Here is a 17,072-nt window from a genome sequence, read left to right as displayed (position 1 = left end):
AAGCTGGAGATCGGGGCGGAATGGCAATGAATTAGTTCGATCCGGGAAGCTATCCAGAAATGTAGCTGGGTTCAAAAATAAGTAAATAATGTATTACTTCGTTATCGCTGCGGTTACATGCGCGGATATTCCTGCCTCGTCACCGGTATCTCGGTTGTGTTTTATTTTAACACTCTATTGCAAAGACCAGACCCAGACGCGGCGCAAGAGCCACTCGAGTTTGTTTAGCTATTTAGTATAGAAGTAACCTCCGGGGAGCGTGTTTCGGAGCTACGAAAATTAATATCACATACGTCATGGGTTGTTCTACGATAACGGTTAAGTTTCTAGTACTCCTTTTCAACTTCCTGTGCGCGGTGAGTAGCGATAAAGGGTTTACTTCAAGTGATTTATTGGATACAGTCATAAACTATTTTTGCTTTGGCGATATATTACGCATTTTATTTGTTGCTACCGAAAACCCACTTAAGCGACAATCTATGAAATCGTTTAACAAAATAAAAGAAAATGGGAGGAATAATAATAACGAAAATATGTGAACAATAAAATGAATATTAATAAAGATATAAGAAAGTGTGTGTGAACCGTTTTTGTGATTAAAATATTACTTTGTGCATGTGAAACATAATTAGTAGCTAAATTTTACAAATTACAATATATAGAATAAAGCTATGTATTCTTGGCTTAAAAATACTCGTTTATATTTCATCTTATCTAAAATGAAGTCAAGAATGATAAGAGAAATATGTGAATATGCTTTCTTGCATTTGCCAGATGGCGTTTTCTGGAAACTCCCTTTGTTTTCGTTGATTATTTAGCCTTATCTAAGCACATTGCGTTATTTCAAATGATTAATAAGTATGTACATGTAGCTTAAATTATTCGTTGAGGCGATAGCTAGGCATAGCCAGGTGTTTACTTTTTATTTATTTATTGTTTTTATGCCTGTGGAAATCACTTGCAGGTACTGGGCCTCGCAACAATAGTGATCAATGCATTGGCCATCAAGGATATGGCGCCTGATGGGCGACCCATTCTGTGGGTATTCATAGCACTAGGCTCGATAGTCTTCCTGACCTCATTTCTAGGCTGCTTTGGTGCCATCAAGGAGAGCATCTGCTTGACCTGGACGGTGAGTAATCAATGGTTTTTGGACTCGAGATTCTTATTAAGCTGATTTATCCAATAGTATGCAATTACTATGCTTGCTCTCCTGATCATCTCGGTCGTTGTCCTATTTGTTTTCCGGATGCATATCGAAGGCGCTGTCACTGCCGAGGATGAGCTTAATCTTGCTTGGCAGAAGCAAAAGAATGGCACCGATGCCATGTCTGAATACCAGAACCAAGTGAGTTTTAGATTGATAAAAACTATAATTAAATAGATTTCAAGCGTTAATTAGCATTCTATGATTCTCATTTATTCATTTATTCATCTATTCTGGAATTACCATGCTACATATAAGGTTTTGTCTTTATCTTTGTTATTAAACAATAACAGAATGAAATCGGATTTTAAGAAGCTCCCCTAAAAGTTGGCATTAATTTTCCAATGTGTGGTTCAATGTTATGATATTATATAGCGTAATCCATACAATCTTTAAATTTTAATAATTACAGCTTGCTTTGTTTAAAGTCTAGTTAAATGCTCAAATACTATAACCTCTTAATTCCAGTTCCATTGCTGTGGTATCAACGGGGTCAAGGACTATACCATCGCTAATCTGACAGTTCCCGAGAGTTGCTTCGATCATGATACGGCCTACACCGTGGGATGCCTGAAGGAAATGGAGAGCTTCTTCGATGGACTCTGGCAGGGTCCAAAGATTGTTGTCTGGATACTGATGGTTATTGAGGTGGGTTTTCTCATCAATATTTGTAAAGTTCCAATGATATGTATGGCTGACCCTTTGCAGATCGCTTCTTTCACATTCTCAACGATACTGGGTGTGACTTTAAGGAACGAGCAACGTCGCTACGGGTACTGAGATATATGAATCAGTAAAACTAAGCTAGAAGTAACGATCTGACTGCATAGTATATTTATATTATTTAACGTTTATCTTGCACTTTTTGTACCTTGCCAAATAAAATTGTTATAGTTGAAGTAAAGATGAGGTCACTTTATTATTGTTTCGGCTTAGATAAGGAAATAGCTTATCTCCGATTTCTTTGCTGTAAGTTGCACCTGTTTGTGCGGTCAGTCTTTTTGAGGAAAGCAGCCGAAATGGAGTGCATTCGGTTGAATTCGCTTTTAGCCGTCGAGCATGGACTCCTGATGGTGAGTTTCCTAGTGTTATTCGATTTTACAACCTATTCGTTACAGACTTATAATTGGAGTCCCAAAACCACAGCTTTTGACTGTAGACATCCTGCTAGTTGGGATCCCCAGCTATATTGATGTGGGTGGAGCTGTGCAAATCAGTTACTACTTCCTTGCACCTGTGCTTGCTATACTCTTCATACTGCACATCGGCATTGTAGTCATCGATTCAAGGAAACAACGAATAAGGGAACCAAAGCTGAAGCTGCCACAGATCCTGCTACTGCTGGTGGTCTTTGGTCTACCTTTGATTTTCACCTGCAAAGTTATTCATGACCACAAAACGAACTGGAAGCTTTTGTCTGAGGCTTGGACCGAGCTCGATGAACAAAATCAGACAGAGTCGTTGTCCTCCTGGCAAGAAAAGGTAATATGCTCAATATCTTTGAGAATTTATTGCGGATATTAATTAACACTTTAGGGAAATTGCTGTGGAGTCATGGGTCCGTATGACTACCTTAGCAAGGGCTTGGATCTGCCTAAGAACTGCTTTTATTATATTGAAAGTCAACAAAAGGTGAAGGATGGATGCTATAAGGTTTTTAGGGACGCTGCTTTCAATATTCACTTTTTAATTGTGGTGATTTTTGCACTGTATTTGGTAAGTTGAATTTTTATTGAATTCTCCAGAAAACTATCTACATTTATATTAAAGACGGTGAAAATTACACGAAATTTTCTGGAGTGGAAAACAAATACGAACGAGACTAATGGAAAACGCAGATCTTCAGAAATGCCGATACTGAAATAAGTCATCTGGTGTAATATTCCTTTTTTTTATAATCATCAAATAAATGACTAATTGAAAAAAATTTCAAAGCACAGTCATTTGTCAATAACTTTCACATTCGTCACACATTTAAGTAAGTATGTACTTTATTGATATTGGAGGGTATCAAGAGGTTTGTATCTTATCAAATTAATCCGTGCCAATCTATACTAACCTAGTAGTTCCAGTTCGCTTATTTATTAGAATTTCCGCTTTTTTGATAACTTTACTTACCAATACTACTATATTTTAGACGTAATACGAACCATGTATAGTAATGCTTCCTAAAATTCTAATATATTCGAATTCATTTGCATGTAAATAAACTGTAAATCAATTTTTTGAATCTCCCAAGAAATTCGAATAGCACTGAAAAGCGAATGGCGAGAGTTAACATATAATATTGACTGACTCTTATTTCTTATTACTAAATGCCAATTGGCGGAAATATCTGGTATACTATGTCCTATCTATTAGAAAGTGATTACTAACATGATCTGTTTCCTTTGTTCTAGTACAGAAGAATAAATTCATTATAAAATCAACTATACTTTCATATATAGAATACTGAAAATGATATTTGCTGTCTATATGCTATAGCCTGTTAGGGATGTATGTTATGAATGCACTAAACTTAAATATTTTCATTCGAAAAACCATATTTTTAAGGTTTAAATTAAGGTTTCGTGTTTTTCAATAGGTAGATGGCTTTTAAATGATTAGACTTTCGTAGAGCTGTAAATGCGACTTCTTTTACTTAATTTGCTTTTCGCTTAGGATGGAAAATAGTATTATTATTATTAGTATTAGTGGCCCTCCAGGTTTAGCTGTTAATGAACAGCCAGATAGAGTCAGCTATCTTTAAGATGTAGCTAAGTAAATTATATTCTGTGCCTGTAAATTTATTGTATGTGTTCCTTTAAGATTTATAAAAGAAGGTTTTAAAAATTTATAAATAAAGTTCTAGTATTATTAATATTTGGTTAAATAGACGGCATTAAAAATCTAGAGAACTTTTCGATTATGTATTTGAGAACCGTATCGCCATGGAATGTTTTACGGAGGGCTGCACCAAAATATTATTTATGAACTCAATTTATTGGTCAGCTAATTTGATATATATGGTTTCTTGGACACGCGATCCGCTTGGCACTCCTATTTCCGCTCATCCCATTTCCATTTGGAAGCTATTTAGTTTGCATGGGGCCCGTCGACAGTTGGCAACCTGCAATTTTAATTGCCAAACTGTCTGCCGGAGTCAGGCGACGTGTGTGTCTGTGCGGGTGAGAGTGTCTTTGTCGGATTGCAAATTACTCAAAATAAACACAATTTAGAATACATTGGCACACATTTGCTCTGTCCGCCCCGCGCCCCAAAATTGCCGTTGAGTTGTCCTTAGACATGCTAACTCAAATCAAAGTCGCAACGAGCGCACAGTGGGAGTGAGGACAACTATGTCCCTTAAAAATATATTTTTTTATATTATGAAATATTTTTTTATTATTAGTTAGATCGGTGTCACAGTTTTCGAAAGATTTAAGATTTAAGCCCTTACTGCCAATGGTTCGCGATCAAATAAGCTTGAGAGCCAATACGTACAGCATCCCAGACTTTTTATCAAATCTTTTCAGTTCTGTTATGTATTATGTTATGTTTTATTATAGGGAAAGTGGAAAATCGATTTCCTCTTCGATAACTTTATCTGGTATTTATGATTTCCGGTCTCTTAGCTATTGCAAACTTTGAAAGTTTGTGTAGAAACCGATCCTTCTCATCCTTTTCCAATATTTCTCAAACATTTCCAGTATTCTATCTGTTATATTCCTTATATTTTCTGAACAATATGTTCATGGATAAAACAGTAGGATACAAATTTTAAACAATTGCAGAACTAAGAGCTGTAAAATATATTGTTTGATGCGTTAAACTCTTCGATACCTCAGATTTTCAATATAAAATTGCGAAAAGTAAGTCTATTTTTCGAAGTTTAAAATGTTATATTGATATACATTCAACAGACGATTCTCAGAGATTACTTAACAATTTTCCAAATTACATAAAAAGAACAGATTTTGAAGGACAAGAACATTACTTAAATATACCGTAATGATGTAAGGAAGTTCAAATTTAATCGGAACTTTTTACTCTCTTTGGAAAAGCGTAATCTGGTTCTTAGTTCTACAGTTTTCGACCTGTGCAATTTACCAGTATTTGTCTAAGAATCCTAAAGGTCTCGTGAATAATTTTTGCATGTTTAATTAAATTTACTAAATTCAATAAAAATCTGTCTTTTAGCCTATTAAAAACTAGAACTTGATATTTTTCAACAAACTTTGTTAGTCAAAAAAATAATAGAATCAAAGAGTGTTTTAAAGAAAGTTTTAGTTTTTACCCCACAGTGGTGCCCAGCTAACGAGTGACATGAGGAGCATGTGCTGCCCCGGGTCGTGAGCCAATCACCATCAAAACGTACACCTTGTTGGCGCACTCAGCTCAACCCTTTCACCTTTCACCTCCCACCTGGGGCCTCCTGGCTCCCCGTGGCTTTTGCGCTTTTATGCTTGGGAGCTCCCGGAGCCAGAGACTTTAGCCAGTTTCATTTGTGAGTTTCGTTCGTGCAGTTTCGCCGAAATATCCGCCGTCGCCGGCTGAGCCAAGAGTGAAGCATAAGTTCAGGCGCCGCTGCCATGAGTCGCATGCAAGCGTAAGTCCTATGCAAATGTTCGCGGGTCGCGTGCACCCAGGTGCTAATGAGTTGGAACCCACTACGCGTGGCGCCTCCGCCATCCGCCATCCGCCACATAATTGCGGAGGGGCGGCGGAACAAATTGCTTAATTTGTTTAGCTGCTGTTTAATTTTCACCAACCAAATGAACGTGTGTGTATGTGAATCTCCATTGCGAATTCCACGTCCAATTGGCATGCGTGAATGGGAGTTTTGTGTTTTTTTTTGTTTGGCAATTAGTTTTACCCGGTAACAGGTTCGGGAGTCGCGATGGGTTCTTGTATCGGTTATTAGAATCCCAATGGATGCGTGCAGGAAAATCAATGGATAATCCGAAAGTGATTTATAGCAACGATTGTGATTGGTGACGGAATTCAAGAGTAGTTCTAGAAGTTGGTCTTGATGAAATGCGTAATGAAGTGGAATGAAGAACCTAAGTTGCTACATTTTGTAGCATACATTTTGAATCCATTTTTTATTTGCAGTAAAAGTACATATATAAATAAATGTTAAATATTGTGTTTTACTGGAACTTTTGTTTGCTTTAATTGTTTAACTGATAATCCCAGTAGGATATACTAGAATTTTTAAACAAAAATTTAAGAAATAAATAAAGATAAAGAAAAGTTGTGCATCCAAATGTGGGTTATCGGACTTACGTCTGACAATATGTTTCTATTGAGTGACTAATTTATTTTAAAAAGCATCTGTCTTCGACTCATCGACACTTCATATACATATTATACATTTTTTTAATTTTTTTTTTTATTTTTAAATTAAATTATATTTTTTCTCTCCGGAATAGTTCAGAGCCATTAGAACTTTACCAGAGGTTTAGGTTTAACTGAGACTTGTGTACGGAATTTAAAAAAAGTAACGAGATTCTGAAATTGACAATATTCCCAAAATCCAAAAGTCACATTACCTTTTTTTATCATTACTGAATGCGGATTGAGCTTACTAAATGACTTAAGAGACTAAAAATTTTGAAGAAAAATTATGATATTAATAAAAGTTAGCATAATTAACATAACCTTACTTTAAAATTCCGATTACCAAAAAGCTTACATGAAAATAAAACACGTTTATTTACTTTTTATTTTAAATTATTAAAAGATTGGTTACAAATTTGAATGCTTTAATTTTAAGATAATAATGCTGACTAGACTAAAACAACAAATATAAAAAAAATAAACAATTGCTTTTCAAGAATTTATTTAGAAATTAATAATTAATATAAAAGGATTTCTTAGACTAAATAGATAAACTATTACATACCAATATATTTTCTTGTTTAAAATTGTATAAAATCAATAACAAACTTGACAAGTAAATATTTTGTGAGATAAAAATTAAAAATGTATTGGTCTAGTGAAGGAAACAAATAACATTGTTTAAGTATAATTTTTTATTAAAGTCTTTGGTTTGATATTCCCAATATTCTTTCACGCCTCTCTGTCTCTCTCTTCGTGCAATCCTATTCGAGTGCCCTGTGCTGTTCGTGCTCGGCTTCGTCCTGAAAGCCGACTACCATGCCCTACCCCAAGTACTTTGCCTTCGAATGCTCAATCCTCTTCTGTTTCCCGGCCACTTGTCCCGGCCATTTGGGAACACTGGCAAGTCGTCAACTCAGCGCTTCGTGCACGTGACTTGACAGTTATTTCAATTTAATAACTTCATATATATATGAATATGGGGCTGCGGATAGTGTGTATCCAGATGCATGCCGATAGATTAAAGTTGGCGGGCTAACGCGAAGTTGGCATACACTGCCGTCGGGCCAAACTTTCGCGATAAAAGGTAATCAAAGTGCTTGAAAGTTCGCGCCCAGAACCGAAGACACTCACCTGGCCGCGAAGACTGTGCCCGGGTGTCGAAGAGCCGCCGACTCACCGGGGAGTCATCAACTTCTGAGGGGAATCGCGTGCCGCCGTGGCCCGAAGTAATTTCCTCCAGCCCACGCGTCCATATGGCAACACTTTGCCTTTGACGGGGTCGCATCCCACCGCCTCATCGCAGCACACATCCCTCCGAGTGGCTGGTGGCGATGACACCCACGTCTCCGCCGCCATCACCGGCTGGTTGCAATTGGAGCGCCCCGGCAGTGGATTTATGATAAGCGGCACGCAAGCCGGAAGGCCAAAGCCGAAGCTCTTCGCCGGCAATGACAGCGTGAGCTCTTCACGGGTCTCCCGGCAGGAGCACCTACCGGGCCACGGCATTTTCCATCGATATCTGCCATCTCTAGACGCCCCATCCAGGTGGGGGCCTAAACCAAACAGAGCTTCATTGAACTTTTGACGACGTGTGGACTCCGATGACTGAATGCGGGCCATGTGGCGGCATGGAGCCATTGTTAAGGGACAGGCCTCGTGTCGGCATGTCGGCATGTCGCTCCCGCTTCACGTTCGAGGTTCGACGTTCGACGTTCCTGTCAGTGTGCAGATAGCATTGCTCGGTGTTTGTTTTCCCGCTGCCGGCTGCCAGACGCAGCTCCGAGAATTGGCAGCAGCCCATCGGGCACAGGAGCACCATGACCACCTGGAACACCATGAAAACGCGGTAGGAATTAAACCCCAGCAAGGGATTACCTTCTCTTATGGGGAGAGTTGTAGCTCGATATTGGAATTATGAATTGAATGGGTGTATCACAGATATAATCGAAGTAATCTAGTTCAAATCATAAGGCACCCTCTATTATGATAGAAAGTATAAATATATATAAATAAAGAGGTTGCTCCCCGACTTGAACCATATGCCTCCAGTTCGAGGATCTAGACTTCGACCTGCACCTATATTTCCTTAACAATCGTAACTTCAATTCTAGCGATAAAATTACACTCTTTTTCTTTTTTTAAGGATAACCGCCTCGGTGCGCACCACCAACAGGATGAATGCCCTGCTCTCGGAGTCAATGCTGAGCAGGCGTCGGGCAGCCCAGAATCCAGAGGGTGATGCGGCTTCCGGCGAGGGCGGGGAGCTGCAGAAGGAGAAGCCAAAGAATGACTGGCAGTTCTTCCATACGAACTTCAACATGGAAAGGGCTCTGAAGATCATCGAGGACTGCATCGAGGAGCGGCTGCTGTGGGATCGCTTCAGCCGTAACTACGACTCCTGGAGGGCACTGCAGTTGGTCGAGGGACTGGCGGCCGAGATTCGGGACAGGGTCAAGAAGCTGAACCACAGGCGGTAAGTCTTCAACTGGGCCAAAGTAATATAACCTGTGAGTGTGTCCTTAGCCATCGCATCGTCTGCCTGTTGTCCATTGTGGAGAAGCAGAACCAGGGCATCTACCAGCGGATGTGTCACCTCATGGACGAGAAGCGGGACAACTTCACCCAGCTGGTCTTTGAGCGGCCCACCTACTTTATGATCGTGGTGCTCTATCTGGTATACAAGGATTAGGCGTCCTCCCTCGCTCGAGGTGTTTGTTAATTACTGTTGTTAGGCTAAGTTAGGTGTTGAACCGGAAACGGCATTAGGTTATGGTAAAATAAACATACAAATAAAAAATTGAACATTTCTTAATGTCCTTAACTGTAGGCCCCGGCGAGATTCGAACTCACGATCTCCTGTTTACTAGACAGGCGCTTTAACCAACTAAGCCACGGCGCCGCTGTGGTATCGGTCGTTAAATTACCCAATTCGACCGAAAATGTTCTCTGTTCGATGTTTCTATCGGTTTAGAAGTCAATTTGGAAAATTAATATTGATTCAGTTGTTTTGACTTGAAGATAAGCAATAAAAGATACGATTTGGTTCTTGGCACAAGTGTTGAGATACAAGATAGCACCTATCTATGGGATAGAAAAAGCTTTTCCTCACACAAATTCTAACGTACATGTACAGCCGTAGGGATAAAGCTTTCAGGTTGTGAATATGAACGGTACTAAAAGCTCTAGCTGAACTGTTATACTACCGTTATCTCTGTGCTAAAAGCTTGAAGAAAAATCCATTGTATTGAAATATCTTTGTTCGATTATTTTTTTATTCCAATATTATAATTTATTTAACTACCTTTTACTGTTTAAATGTTCATTCTTATTCATTCAAAAAATAATAGAGTATTTTAACTTAACTAAAAGAAACAGGATATTTAATACTATTTTTTAACAATCCATTAACCTTTATTTGTCTATACTTTATTGTATTTAATTTAAATACATTCCATAAAGATTTATTCCTTATATGCAAAAGCATTTCCTCCCCTCTTGATGCTTCCCAGAAAATCTACCCCTTCGCAGAAGCTTTTCCTTCCGATTTCTCAGTCGTTGTAATAATAATTATTGGCGCAATTGAAACGCTAATGGTTTACAGAGCGTCAGCTGGCAAGTGGAACCATTAACACCCATCAGGAGTACCGAGAATAGCAGTAGCACGGGCAACAGAGGGTTAAAATGTTTGCACATTGCGGTTAAAATAAACGAGAAATACGGATAGAATAAAGAAAAAATATTAACAACACCCCGCACCATCACCAGTGAGGGGTTAGGCCCCGGCGAGATTCGAACTCACGATCTCCTGTTTACTAGACAGGCGCTTTAACCAACTAAGCCACGGCGCCCACAAAAGCTTCCGCGACATAATGCCGCTCTTGTGGTACCGCTTCTTGGGAGCGGAGTCTGCGGCAAGTTCATAAATAGTTCTCAAACGATAGTGTGTGTGTGTGCAAGAGAGAGCCAGCGATAGTTAGATACTTATGTCGGCACAGTGATGGGAAGCAGAATAGGTTCGGGTTGACTATGGAATTATATATATTATAAAGTATTTTTATTAAATAAATAAAGTACTTTTTACTAAAATGTGGTTGCTTAAAAAATATTTATTACTCTTAGCACAAGACTGCATACAAATTATTACAATTTTCTTAAATTTAAATATTTAAAGCTAAGCCAGTTTAGATATTTTAATAACATCGATACTAAATCTAAAGTGACCAGTGACCGAAGTACTCAAATAAATATAATAAAATAAGAGTAATATACGTACGCTAAATGAAAATCATAATATCTTTTATAGATATACAAGGTGGTTAGTTTGATTAATAGGATTGATTTATATGGAAGCTAAAATCGTTTTTGTATTATTCAAATAATTCCTTGATTTTTATAGAAATCAACTATAATTAATTCTTTGTGGTATTATAATTTCCGGCATGTAACTGTTTATATGTACTAAGCTAAAAACAAAAGTGAGATAAATAATTGCTATATTACAATATATACAATAACATATCAAAGACAAGATCTAAGATAATAATTCTTATTATTTCTACCTCCACTGTAGATGCTCATGCTTTGGATACCCATAAATATGTATGGAAATTGGGAAAAAGTTCTCTTATCATTATATATCCGATTAATTGTTAATTTGAATGTATTAGATTTCCTAGTTTAAATCTCTCTATAAAAAGAAACCTAAAACGAAATTAACAATAGAAAAAATGTATCTTAGTATTTTTACCTCCACCGTAGATACTTATGCTTCGGATACCCATATGTATTCATGGTGAAAAAGTTTTATTGTGGCGCAGAACTAGTTGTGTAATCTATGCCATATTTATCTACAACTTGTGCCGTATCGTTTGCCGAGACGACAAAAGTATTTATAAGTAGACGTATCTGCTGGCTATTTAAATACTTTGCTGCTGCGCCTTCTAGGCATGTTTGTCTTTCTGCGGCTCGGCTGTAGGAAAAATGAAGAAAAATGCAAATGTTGCCGCTTTGGCCAAATGGAAATTATTTGTACTTTTCGCGCACACACACACACTCGCTCACAGACATCACACACACAGATCCAGGAGAGCAGAGCAAACTTGGGCACTCGAAATGTATCTTTGAAATCGCCGGGGAACAGCCCAAAGGCAGAGCTAGCGAGCTGCTCCTTCTTTGGCATCGGGCATCGGCTTATTAGCAAGTCTTTTCTGCTTGTCAAAGAGTTCAGTGGAGCAGCAAGAGCACGAAGCAAACCAAACCAAGCCAAAACGAAGCAAACCTCTGGCGATTGTTAAGTATCTGAGCCGCGTTCCGTTAGAGCCGAATGTCAATCCTGACCGGGAGAGATGGCCCCAGGTCACGGGCCTGGGAAATTGGGGAAAATTGTGGCTGAAGCCGAATGCATTTTGCTATCTTGCGTGTCGATAAATCAGCCTTGCTATTTAAAGAACCTTCCTAAACCCATTAGCACCGAATGCCCATATAGTTATTCAGAATAGACCTCATCCCAGTCTCATGTCCCATTGTCCGTTGACCCACCGAAAAGCAACAGTTTAACTGGCCACGCATAGGGAGGGAGGCGGCGACTTCCGAGCGTTTACCAAACTAATTGCCCGAACTTTGTTGCTCATCAAATTGCCGCATCATTTTACGCAGATTTTTATCGCACCAGACCCGGCCTCCATCGGGGACACTCTCAGCCTCTGGCCGGAGGGGGAATCCCACTCACTACAACTGCGGGTCGGGCCAAGTATCTAATGCGTTTCCTGTGTTTCAGCCATGTAACAACAGCCATCGGGCCCGGTGTCGGTGTCTGTATTTGTGTATCTACATGTTTCCATCTCTGTTGGCCTACTCTGCTCCATTGGTAATATTAGCTAATGGACTGTATTTGATCAAGTTTTTTCTTACTTAACAATTATAATAATGCATTTCTTTTCGAGTTAAGTATTAAAACTATTAAACGGAAATGTCGCAGGATGTACGAATTCGATCAAAGAATAATTAGGGTATTAAACTTACAATCGAACATGTCTTTAAAAACATTCTTCTGATAAGCATCTAATTATCTTGGGATATTCTACATTACATTTGGTACATTATTGTAATTTCATAATTTACTAAAAGAAATGTATTGTATTCATTTATAAAAACCATACTTTACTCTTCGAAATCAAAATTAATTCTTACCTTTTAATTTGATAACTGAGTGTTTAGTTGCAACAGCCTGGAAACAGTATTTAATTACCAAAGGGGACGTGGAGTCCGTAAAGAATTATTTTAAAAATATGAACCAATGAGTAAACTATATATTTTGTGCAAATGAGATCCGAATTGGTGTAAAAGAAAGCATTTCCTTTTAATTTCGTAAACAATATTTAAATGAAGCTCTTGCCTTTAAAAGGGGCATATTCTTCCAATTTAAATTCCGAATCTGTATTAGAAAAACATTGATATATTGCTAAAGGTAATAGAAATTGCTTCGCTACACTGAAAGGGTACAAATAATTCGATGCTTTTGCGAGAACTATACCCTGCCTCTCTTCCCGATTAAAACATTGTAATTTGGCATTGGCATTGGGAAGCCAACGCTTATCAGCACATGACTCCAATAAATTCGCTTTCGCCTTTCCCACACCCTGCCACTCCTGTGCTATCTGGCATCTCATTCAACCCGGGACCCATGTCGATCCTGGGCTCCCAATCCCCATCGCAGTCCTCCCCCCGCCCCAACAAATGCGCAGCTATTGAGTTTTTACGCATTTGGAAAACCTCCGAAAAGGATATGGGCAAGGAGCGGGAATAGGAATCGCGTGGAGCTGGAGCAGGATAAGGATTTCAGCCTGGGCTGCTGGCATTTTGCTCAGGGCTGTCGGCTTAGCTCTCTCTCTATTCTCGTACAGTGTGTGTGGTGCGGATTTCCTCGCTTTTTTGCCAGGATGGGGAAAGACAAATCTGCTTTTGTTTTTATCTGATGCCGTTTCGTATTTAGCCATCTTATCCTGGTGGGAATGCGAGCACATTCGGCTGGCGTCGAAAGTCGGATTAGGCCACCGGAAAGTCGTGATAGCCTGGCTTTAACGATGGCCGCGAGTTGAAATTTTAGTAATTATTATTGGCCACAAAAGGGCCGTAAGGGACGTAAATGCGGTGGAACCCCCATAACCTTAATTGGACGACATTTCCCAGGCAATTAAAAACAGGGGGTCCCTTTGAAATAAAAGTGAAAGTATTAATTGCTTGAACGTAGCTGTGAGGAGATCCAATTTAATCGCGGTCCCTCAGATCCTCAGCATCATGGTTTGTAATTGTTGGAGAAATTGAAATCATTATGAATTTTGACAAATACAACTCGAAGCTTCTTTCAGGACAGAAACAAACTTACGTCTCCATCAGTTCTGATAAAGAAGATAATAGATTTTAGATTATTATTATTACTTATTTATTTTATTTATTCCGGGGCATCAAAAGTAGGCTGCGACTTGATGTTCTCCTAGATAGTCAGTCCTGGCTTTATAGATATTTGCAATCACATCGCTTCTGCGTACAGTCTAACTTGTTCCATAAAAACAATAAAACCCCATTGAAAAACTCTACTAGACTTTGCTAGCAAACATGTTTCGCTCGCATGTATGCAAGTCGGTCCAGGCGAGTCGCTGTTTTGCCCGGATGTACTCCAAGGAGGTGCGCTTTGGTCCCCAGGTCCGGGCTCTTATGATCCGAGGAGTGGATGTGCTGGCGGATGCCGTGGCCGTCACCATGGGTCCAAAGGGTCGCAGTGTCATCGTTGAGAGGCCGTGGACTTCGCCAAAGATTACCAAGGATGGCTTCACCGTGGCCCGTTCGATTGCTCTACATGACCAGCACATGAATCTGGGCGCCAAGCTGGTCCAGGATGTGGCGAGTAAGACAAATGAATCTGCCGGAGACGGCACCACCACGGCCACTGTGCTGGCTCGGGCCATTGCCAAGGAGGGCTTCAGCCAGATCACCATGGGTGCCAATCCTGTAGAGATTCGTCGCGGAGCCATGCTGGCCGTGGACGTCGTAAAGCAGAAGCTGAAGGAGATGTCCAAGGCGGTGGAGACCCGCGAGGAGATCCAGCAGGTGGCCACCATATCGGCCAATGGCGACACAGAGATTGGCCGCCTTATTGGCGAGGCCACCGACACGGTGGGCCCCAAGGGAACAATCACCGTGAAGGAGGGAAAGCGGCTCAAGGACGAACTGTCCATCATTCAGGGCCTGCGATTCGACACTGGCTATGTATCGCCATTCTTTGTGAACAGCGGCAAGGGTTCCAAGGTGGAGTTCGCCAATGCCCTTGTGCTAATCTCCCTGAAGAAGATCACAAGTCTGTCGCAGATAGTCAATTCTCTGGAGCAGTCGCTGGTGCAGCGTCGCCCGCTGATCATCATAGCCGAGGACATCAGCGGCGAGGCCCTCAATGCCCTGTTACTGAACAAGCTCCGGATGGGCCTCCAAGTTTGTGCAATCAAGTCGCCCAGCTATGGGCAGCAGCGGAAGGATCTGATTGGGGATATCTCCGCCGCCACCGGAGCTACGATTTTCGGCGATGACATCAACTTCTCCATGGTAGAGAAGGCCCAGCTGACGGACCTGGGCCAGGTGGGCGAGGCTGTGATTACCAAGGACAGCACTTTGCTGCTCCAAGGAACGCCCAAGGCGGGCCTGCTGGAAATGCGCATTCAGCAGATCAAGGACGAGCTAGCGGACAAGCAAACGAAGCCCGAGCAGCAGGATCGTCTCCGTCAGCGCCTCTCCGCCCTGACCAAGGGCGTGGCCGTGCTCCACATAGGCGGGGCCAGCGAAGTGGAGGTCAGTGAAAAGAAAGACCGGGTGGTAGATGCCCTGAATGCCACCAGAGCGGCCATTGAGGAGGGCATCGTGCCCGGAGGCGGCACCGCCTTTCTGCGCTGCATCCCGCATCTTCAGAAGCTCAAGCTGGGGGGTTCGGATCTCCAGAAGGGCATTGAGATCATCTGCAATGCCCTGCGAATGCCTTGCCTGACTATTGCCCAGAATGCCGGAGTGGATGGTGCCACGGTGGTGGCGAAGGTGCTCAGTGGATCCGACGACTTTGGCTACGACGCCATGGGGGACGAGTACTGTGCTCTGATCAACAAAGGCATCATCGATCCCACCAAGGTGGTGCGGAGTGCCATCACCGATGCCGCCGGTGTAGCCTCGCTCCTCAGCACCACCGAGGTGGTCATCACAGACTCCCGAGACAATGATCTCCTGGCGAAACTGGCGGGAGGTGGCGGTGCCATGGATGGCCTGGACATGAACATGGGCGGCCTGGACGAGCTCGCAGCCCTGAGTGGACTGGGTGGCATGGGAGGAATGGGTGGCATGGGTGGCATGGGTGGCATGGGAGGAATGGGAGGAATGGGCGGAATGGGCGGAATGGCTGCAATGGGCGATCCCGCTGACAGTCAGTGTCCCACTAACGAGGAGATGAACGAGATGGTCAAGGCAATTCCCGGAATGGAGAATGTGGAAGTACGGGACATAGACAGTAATATGATGTAGGATATATCTTTCATTATTTTAAATTCATTCATTCATTTGGCGTGGTGGAACTTTCGATTGAACAAGCCAAAATTTTCATTGCTTTAAATAAAAATTGTTCAGTGTTGTGTTAAGATGGTATTGGAATCTGTTTCCCTACATTTGGGAGGATTTCTTTTCATTTTTCATAATTTGTTTCAGCACAGATCTTCCAGGGAAATTAGTAATAATAACATCGAACTTTCCTCTCAATTAGCTTTCCAATTATAGTGTTTACAGCCCAAATTGCACCAATTCCACCAAAAAGTAGGCACATTTTGTAATGCCAAAACTTTATTTTACTATTTATATTGCAGCACAAGTTGTGGCATCAAGATTTAATTTAAGTTTAATGTGATATGGGCATGACAGCAACTGCGGGGATCGTTAAATCAGAGTTTAACTGATTTCCTTCCCGTCGTCGTCCTCGGTTTCTGCTCCCCATTTAATTGAGTTAAGCGAATCTGTTAGCCCCCTCGTTTCGCTTTCAATTAAATAAACAACTTTTCAGCGGCTGCCAGGCTGCCTTCCGTCACCGCGTCCTTCGCCGTTGTTATGGCATTTTAACCCCTAATTTATTAATGACTGCCGGCATTCATCAGAGCAAAAAGTTCATATTTCAAAAACTGCCGCAGAAAGGGTTGGAAATTATTGGGCGCCATTTGATTAATGACACTTGCTGCTACTCAACCGATGGGGGATATCTGGGGGAGCTTCCCATCGTGGGTTTGGGGGATGAATAAAGTATCCACGACCCCCAAAAAGTGTTCCATCAGAATATTTGCCAAGTTTCACTTTTCGTCGAGTCCTGTCACGTGCAATCTGCAGCCGGGTCCGGGACCAGGATGCCGTAGCTTATCCATAACAATGCCCTGCCCTCCAGGATGTTTCTGCATACCGTTGCGCATTGTGACATGCCAGATGAATTTGTCCGAACATGTGTTCAGCTCCTGCTGCAGCTGTTCCA

At 41.2% G+C, this 17,072-nt stretch overlaps 4 protein-coding genes and 2 non-coding genes across 7 annotated transcripts; 4 read left to right on the top strand and 2 right to left on the bottom strand.

The window, feature by feature from the left end:
- The first annotated feature begins 38 nt into the window (after nucleotides 1-38).
- Nucleotides 39-2,111, top strand: Tsp42Er (Tetraspanin 42Er). The gene is made up of 5 exons (XM_020959725.2): nucleotides 39-356; nucleotides 965-1,132; nucleotides 1,190-1,348; nucleotides 1,676-1,855; nucleotides 1,916-2,111. The coding sequence occupies exons 1-5, from the start codon at nucleotides 297-299 to the stop codon at nucleotides 1,985-1,987; spliced, it is 639 nt and encodes a 212-aa protein (XP_020815384.1). The 5' UTR covers nucleotides 39-296; the 3' UTR covers nucleotides 1,988-2,111.
- Nucleotides 2,112-2,170: 59 nt separating this feature from the next.
- LOC110189354 (uncharacterized) lies at nucleotides 2,171-3,115 on the top strand. The gene is made up of 4 exons (XM_020959396.2): nucleotides 2,171-2,280; nucleotides 2,354-2,689; nucleotides 2,744-2,923; nucleotides 2,978-3,115. The coding sequence occupies exons 1-4, from the start codon at nucleotides 2,227-2,229 to the stop codon at nucleotides 3,071-3,073; spliced, it is 666 nt and encodes a 221-aa protein (XP_020815055.2). The 5' UTR covers nucleotides 2,171-2,226; the 3' UTR covers nucleotides 3,074-3,115.
- Nucleotides 3,116-5,545: 2,430 nt separating this feature from the next.
- On the top strand, nucleotides 5,546-9,334 carry LOC110189725 (dynein light chain Tctex-type protein 2B). Of its 2 annotated transcripts, none has more exons than XM_086838177.1 (3): nucleotides 5,546-5,795; nucleotides 8,676-9,005; nucleotides 9,056-9,334. In XM_086838177.1, exons 1-3 carry the CDS (start codon nucleotides 5,779-5,781, stop codon nucleotides 9,219-9,221), a joined length of 513 nt encoding a protein of 170 aa, XP_086694303.1. In that variant the 5' UTR covers nucleotides 5,546-5,778; the 3' UTR covers nucleotides 9,222-9,334. The 2 variants fall into 2 exon arrangements, with proteins under 2 accessions (XP_086694303.1, XP_020815575.1); XM_020959916.2 differs by having other exon boundaries at nucleotides 5,684-8,378.
- Nucleotides 9,335-9,357: 23 nt separating this feature from the next.
- TRNAT-AGU (transfer RNA threonine (anticodon AGU)) lies at nucleotides 9,358-9,431 on the bottom strand. The gene has a single exon. It is a non-coding gene; the product is annotated as a tRNA-Thr (tRNA).
- Nucleotides 9,432-10,306: 875 nt separating this feature from the next.
- Nucleotides 10,307-10,380, bottom strand: TRNAT-AGU (transfer RNA threonine (anticodon AGU)). The gene has a single exon. It is a non-coding gene; the product is annotated as a tRNA-Thr (tRNA).
- A 3,609-nt stretch (nucleotides 10,381-13,989) lies between these two features.
- Nucleotides 13,990-16,200, top strand: Hsp60B (Heat shock protein 60B). Its single transcript, XM_020959465.2, has one exon. It carries the CDS (start codon nucleotides 14,147-14,149, stop codon nucleotides 16,085-16,087), a length of 1,941 nt encoding a protein of 646 aa, XP_020815124.1. The 5' UTR covers nucleotides 13,990-14,146; the 3' UTR covers nucleotides 16,088-16,200.
- The last annotated feature ends 872 nt before the right edge of the window (nucleotides 16,201-17,072 follow it).

This window comes from Drosophila serrata, unplaced genomic scaffold (genome assembly GCF_035046125.1).
Source record: "Drosophila serrata isolate PLE 108 unplaced genomic scaffold, ASM3504612v1 contig_347, whole genome shotgun sequence".
Lineage (NCBI taxonomy): Eukaryota > Metazoa > Arthropoda > Insecta > Diptera > Drosophilidae > Drosophila > Drosophila serrata.
This window is presented reverse-complemented; position numbering and strand designations above follow the sequence as displayed.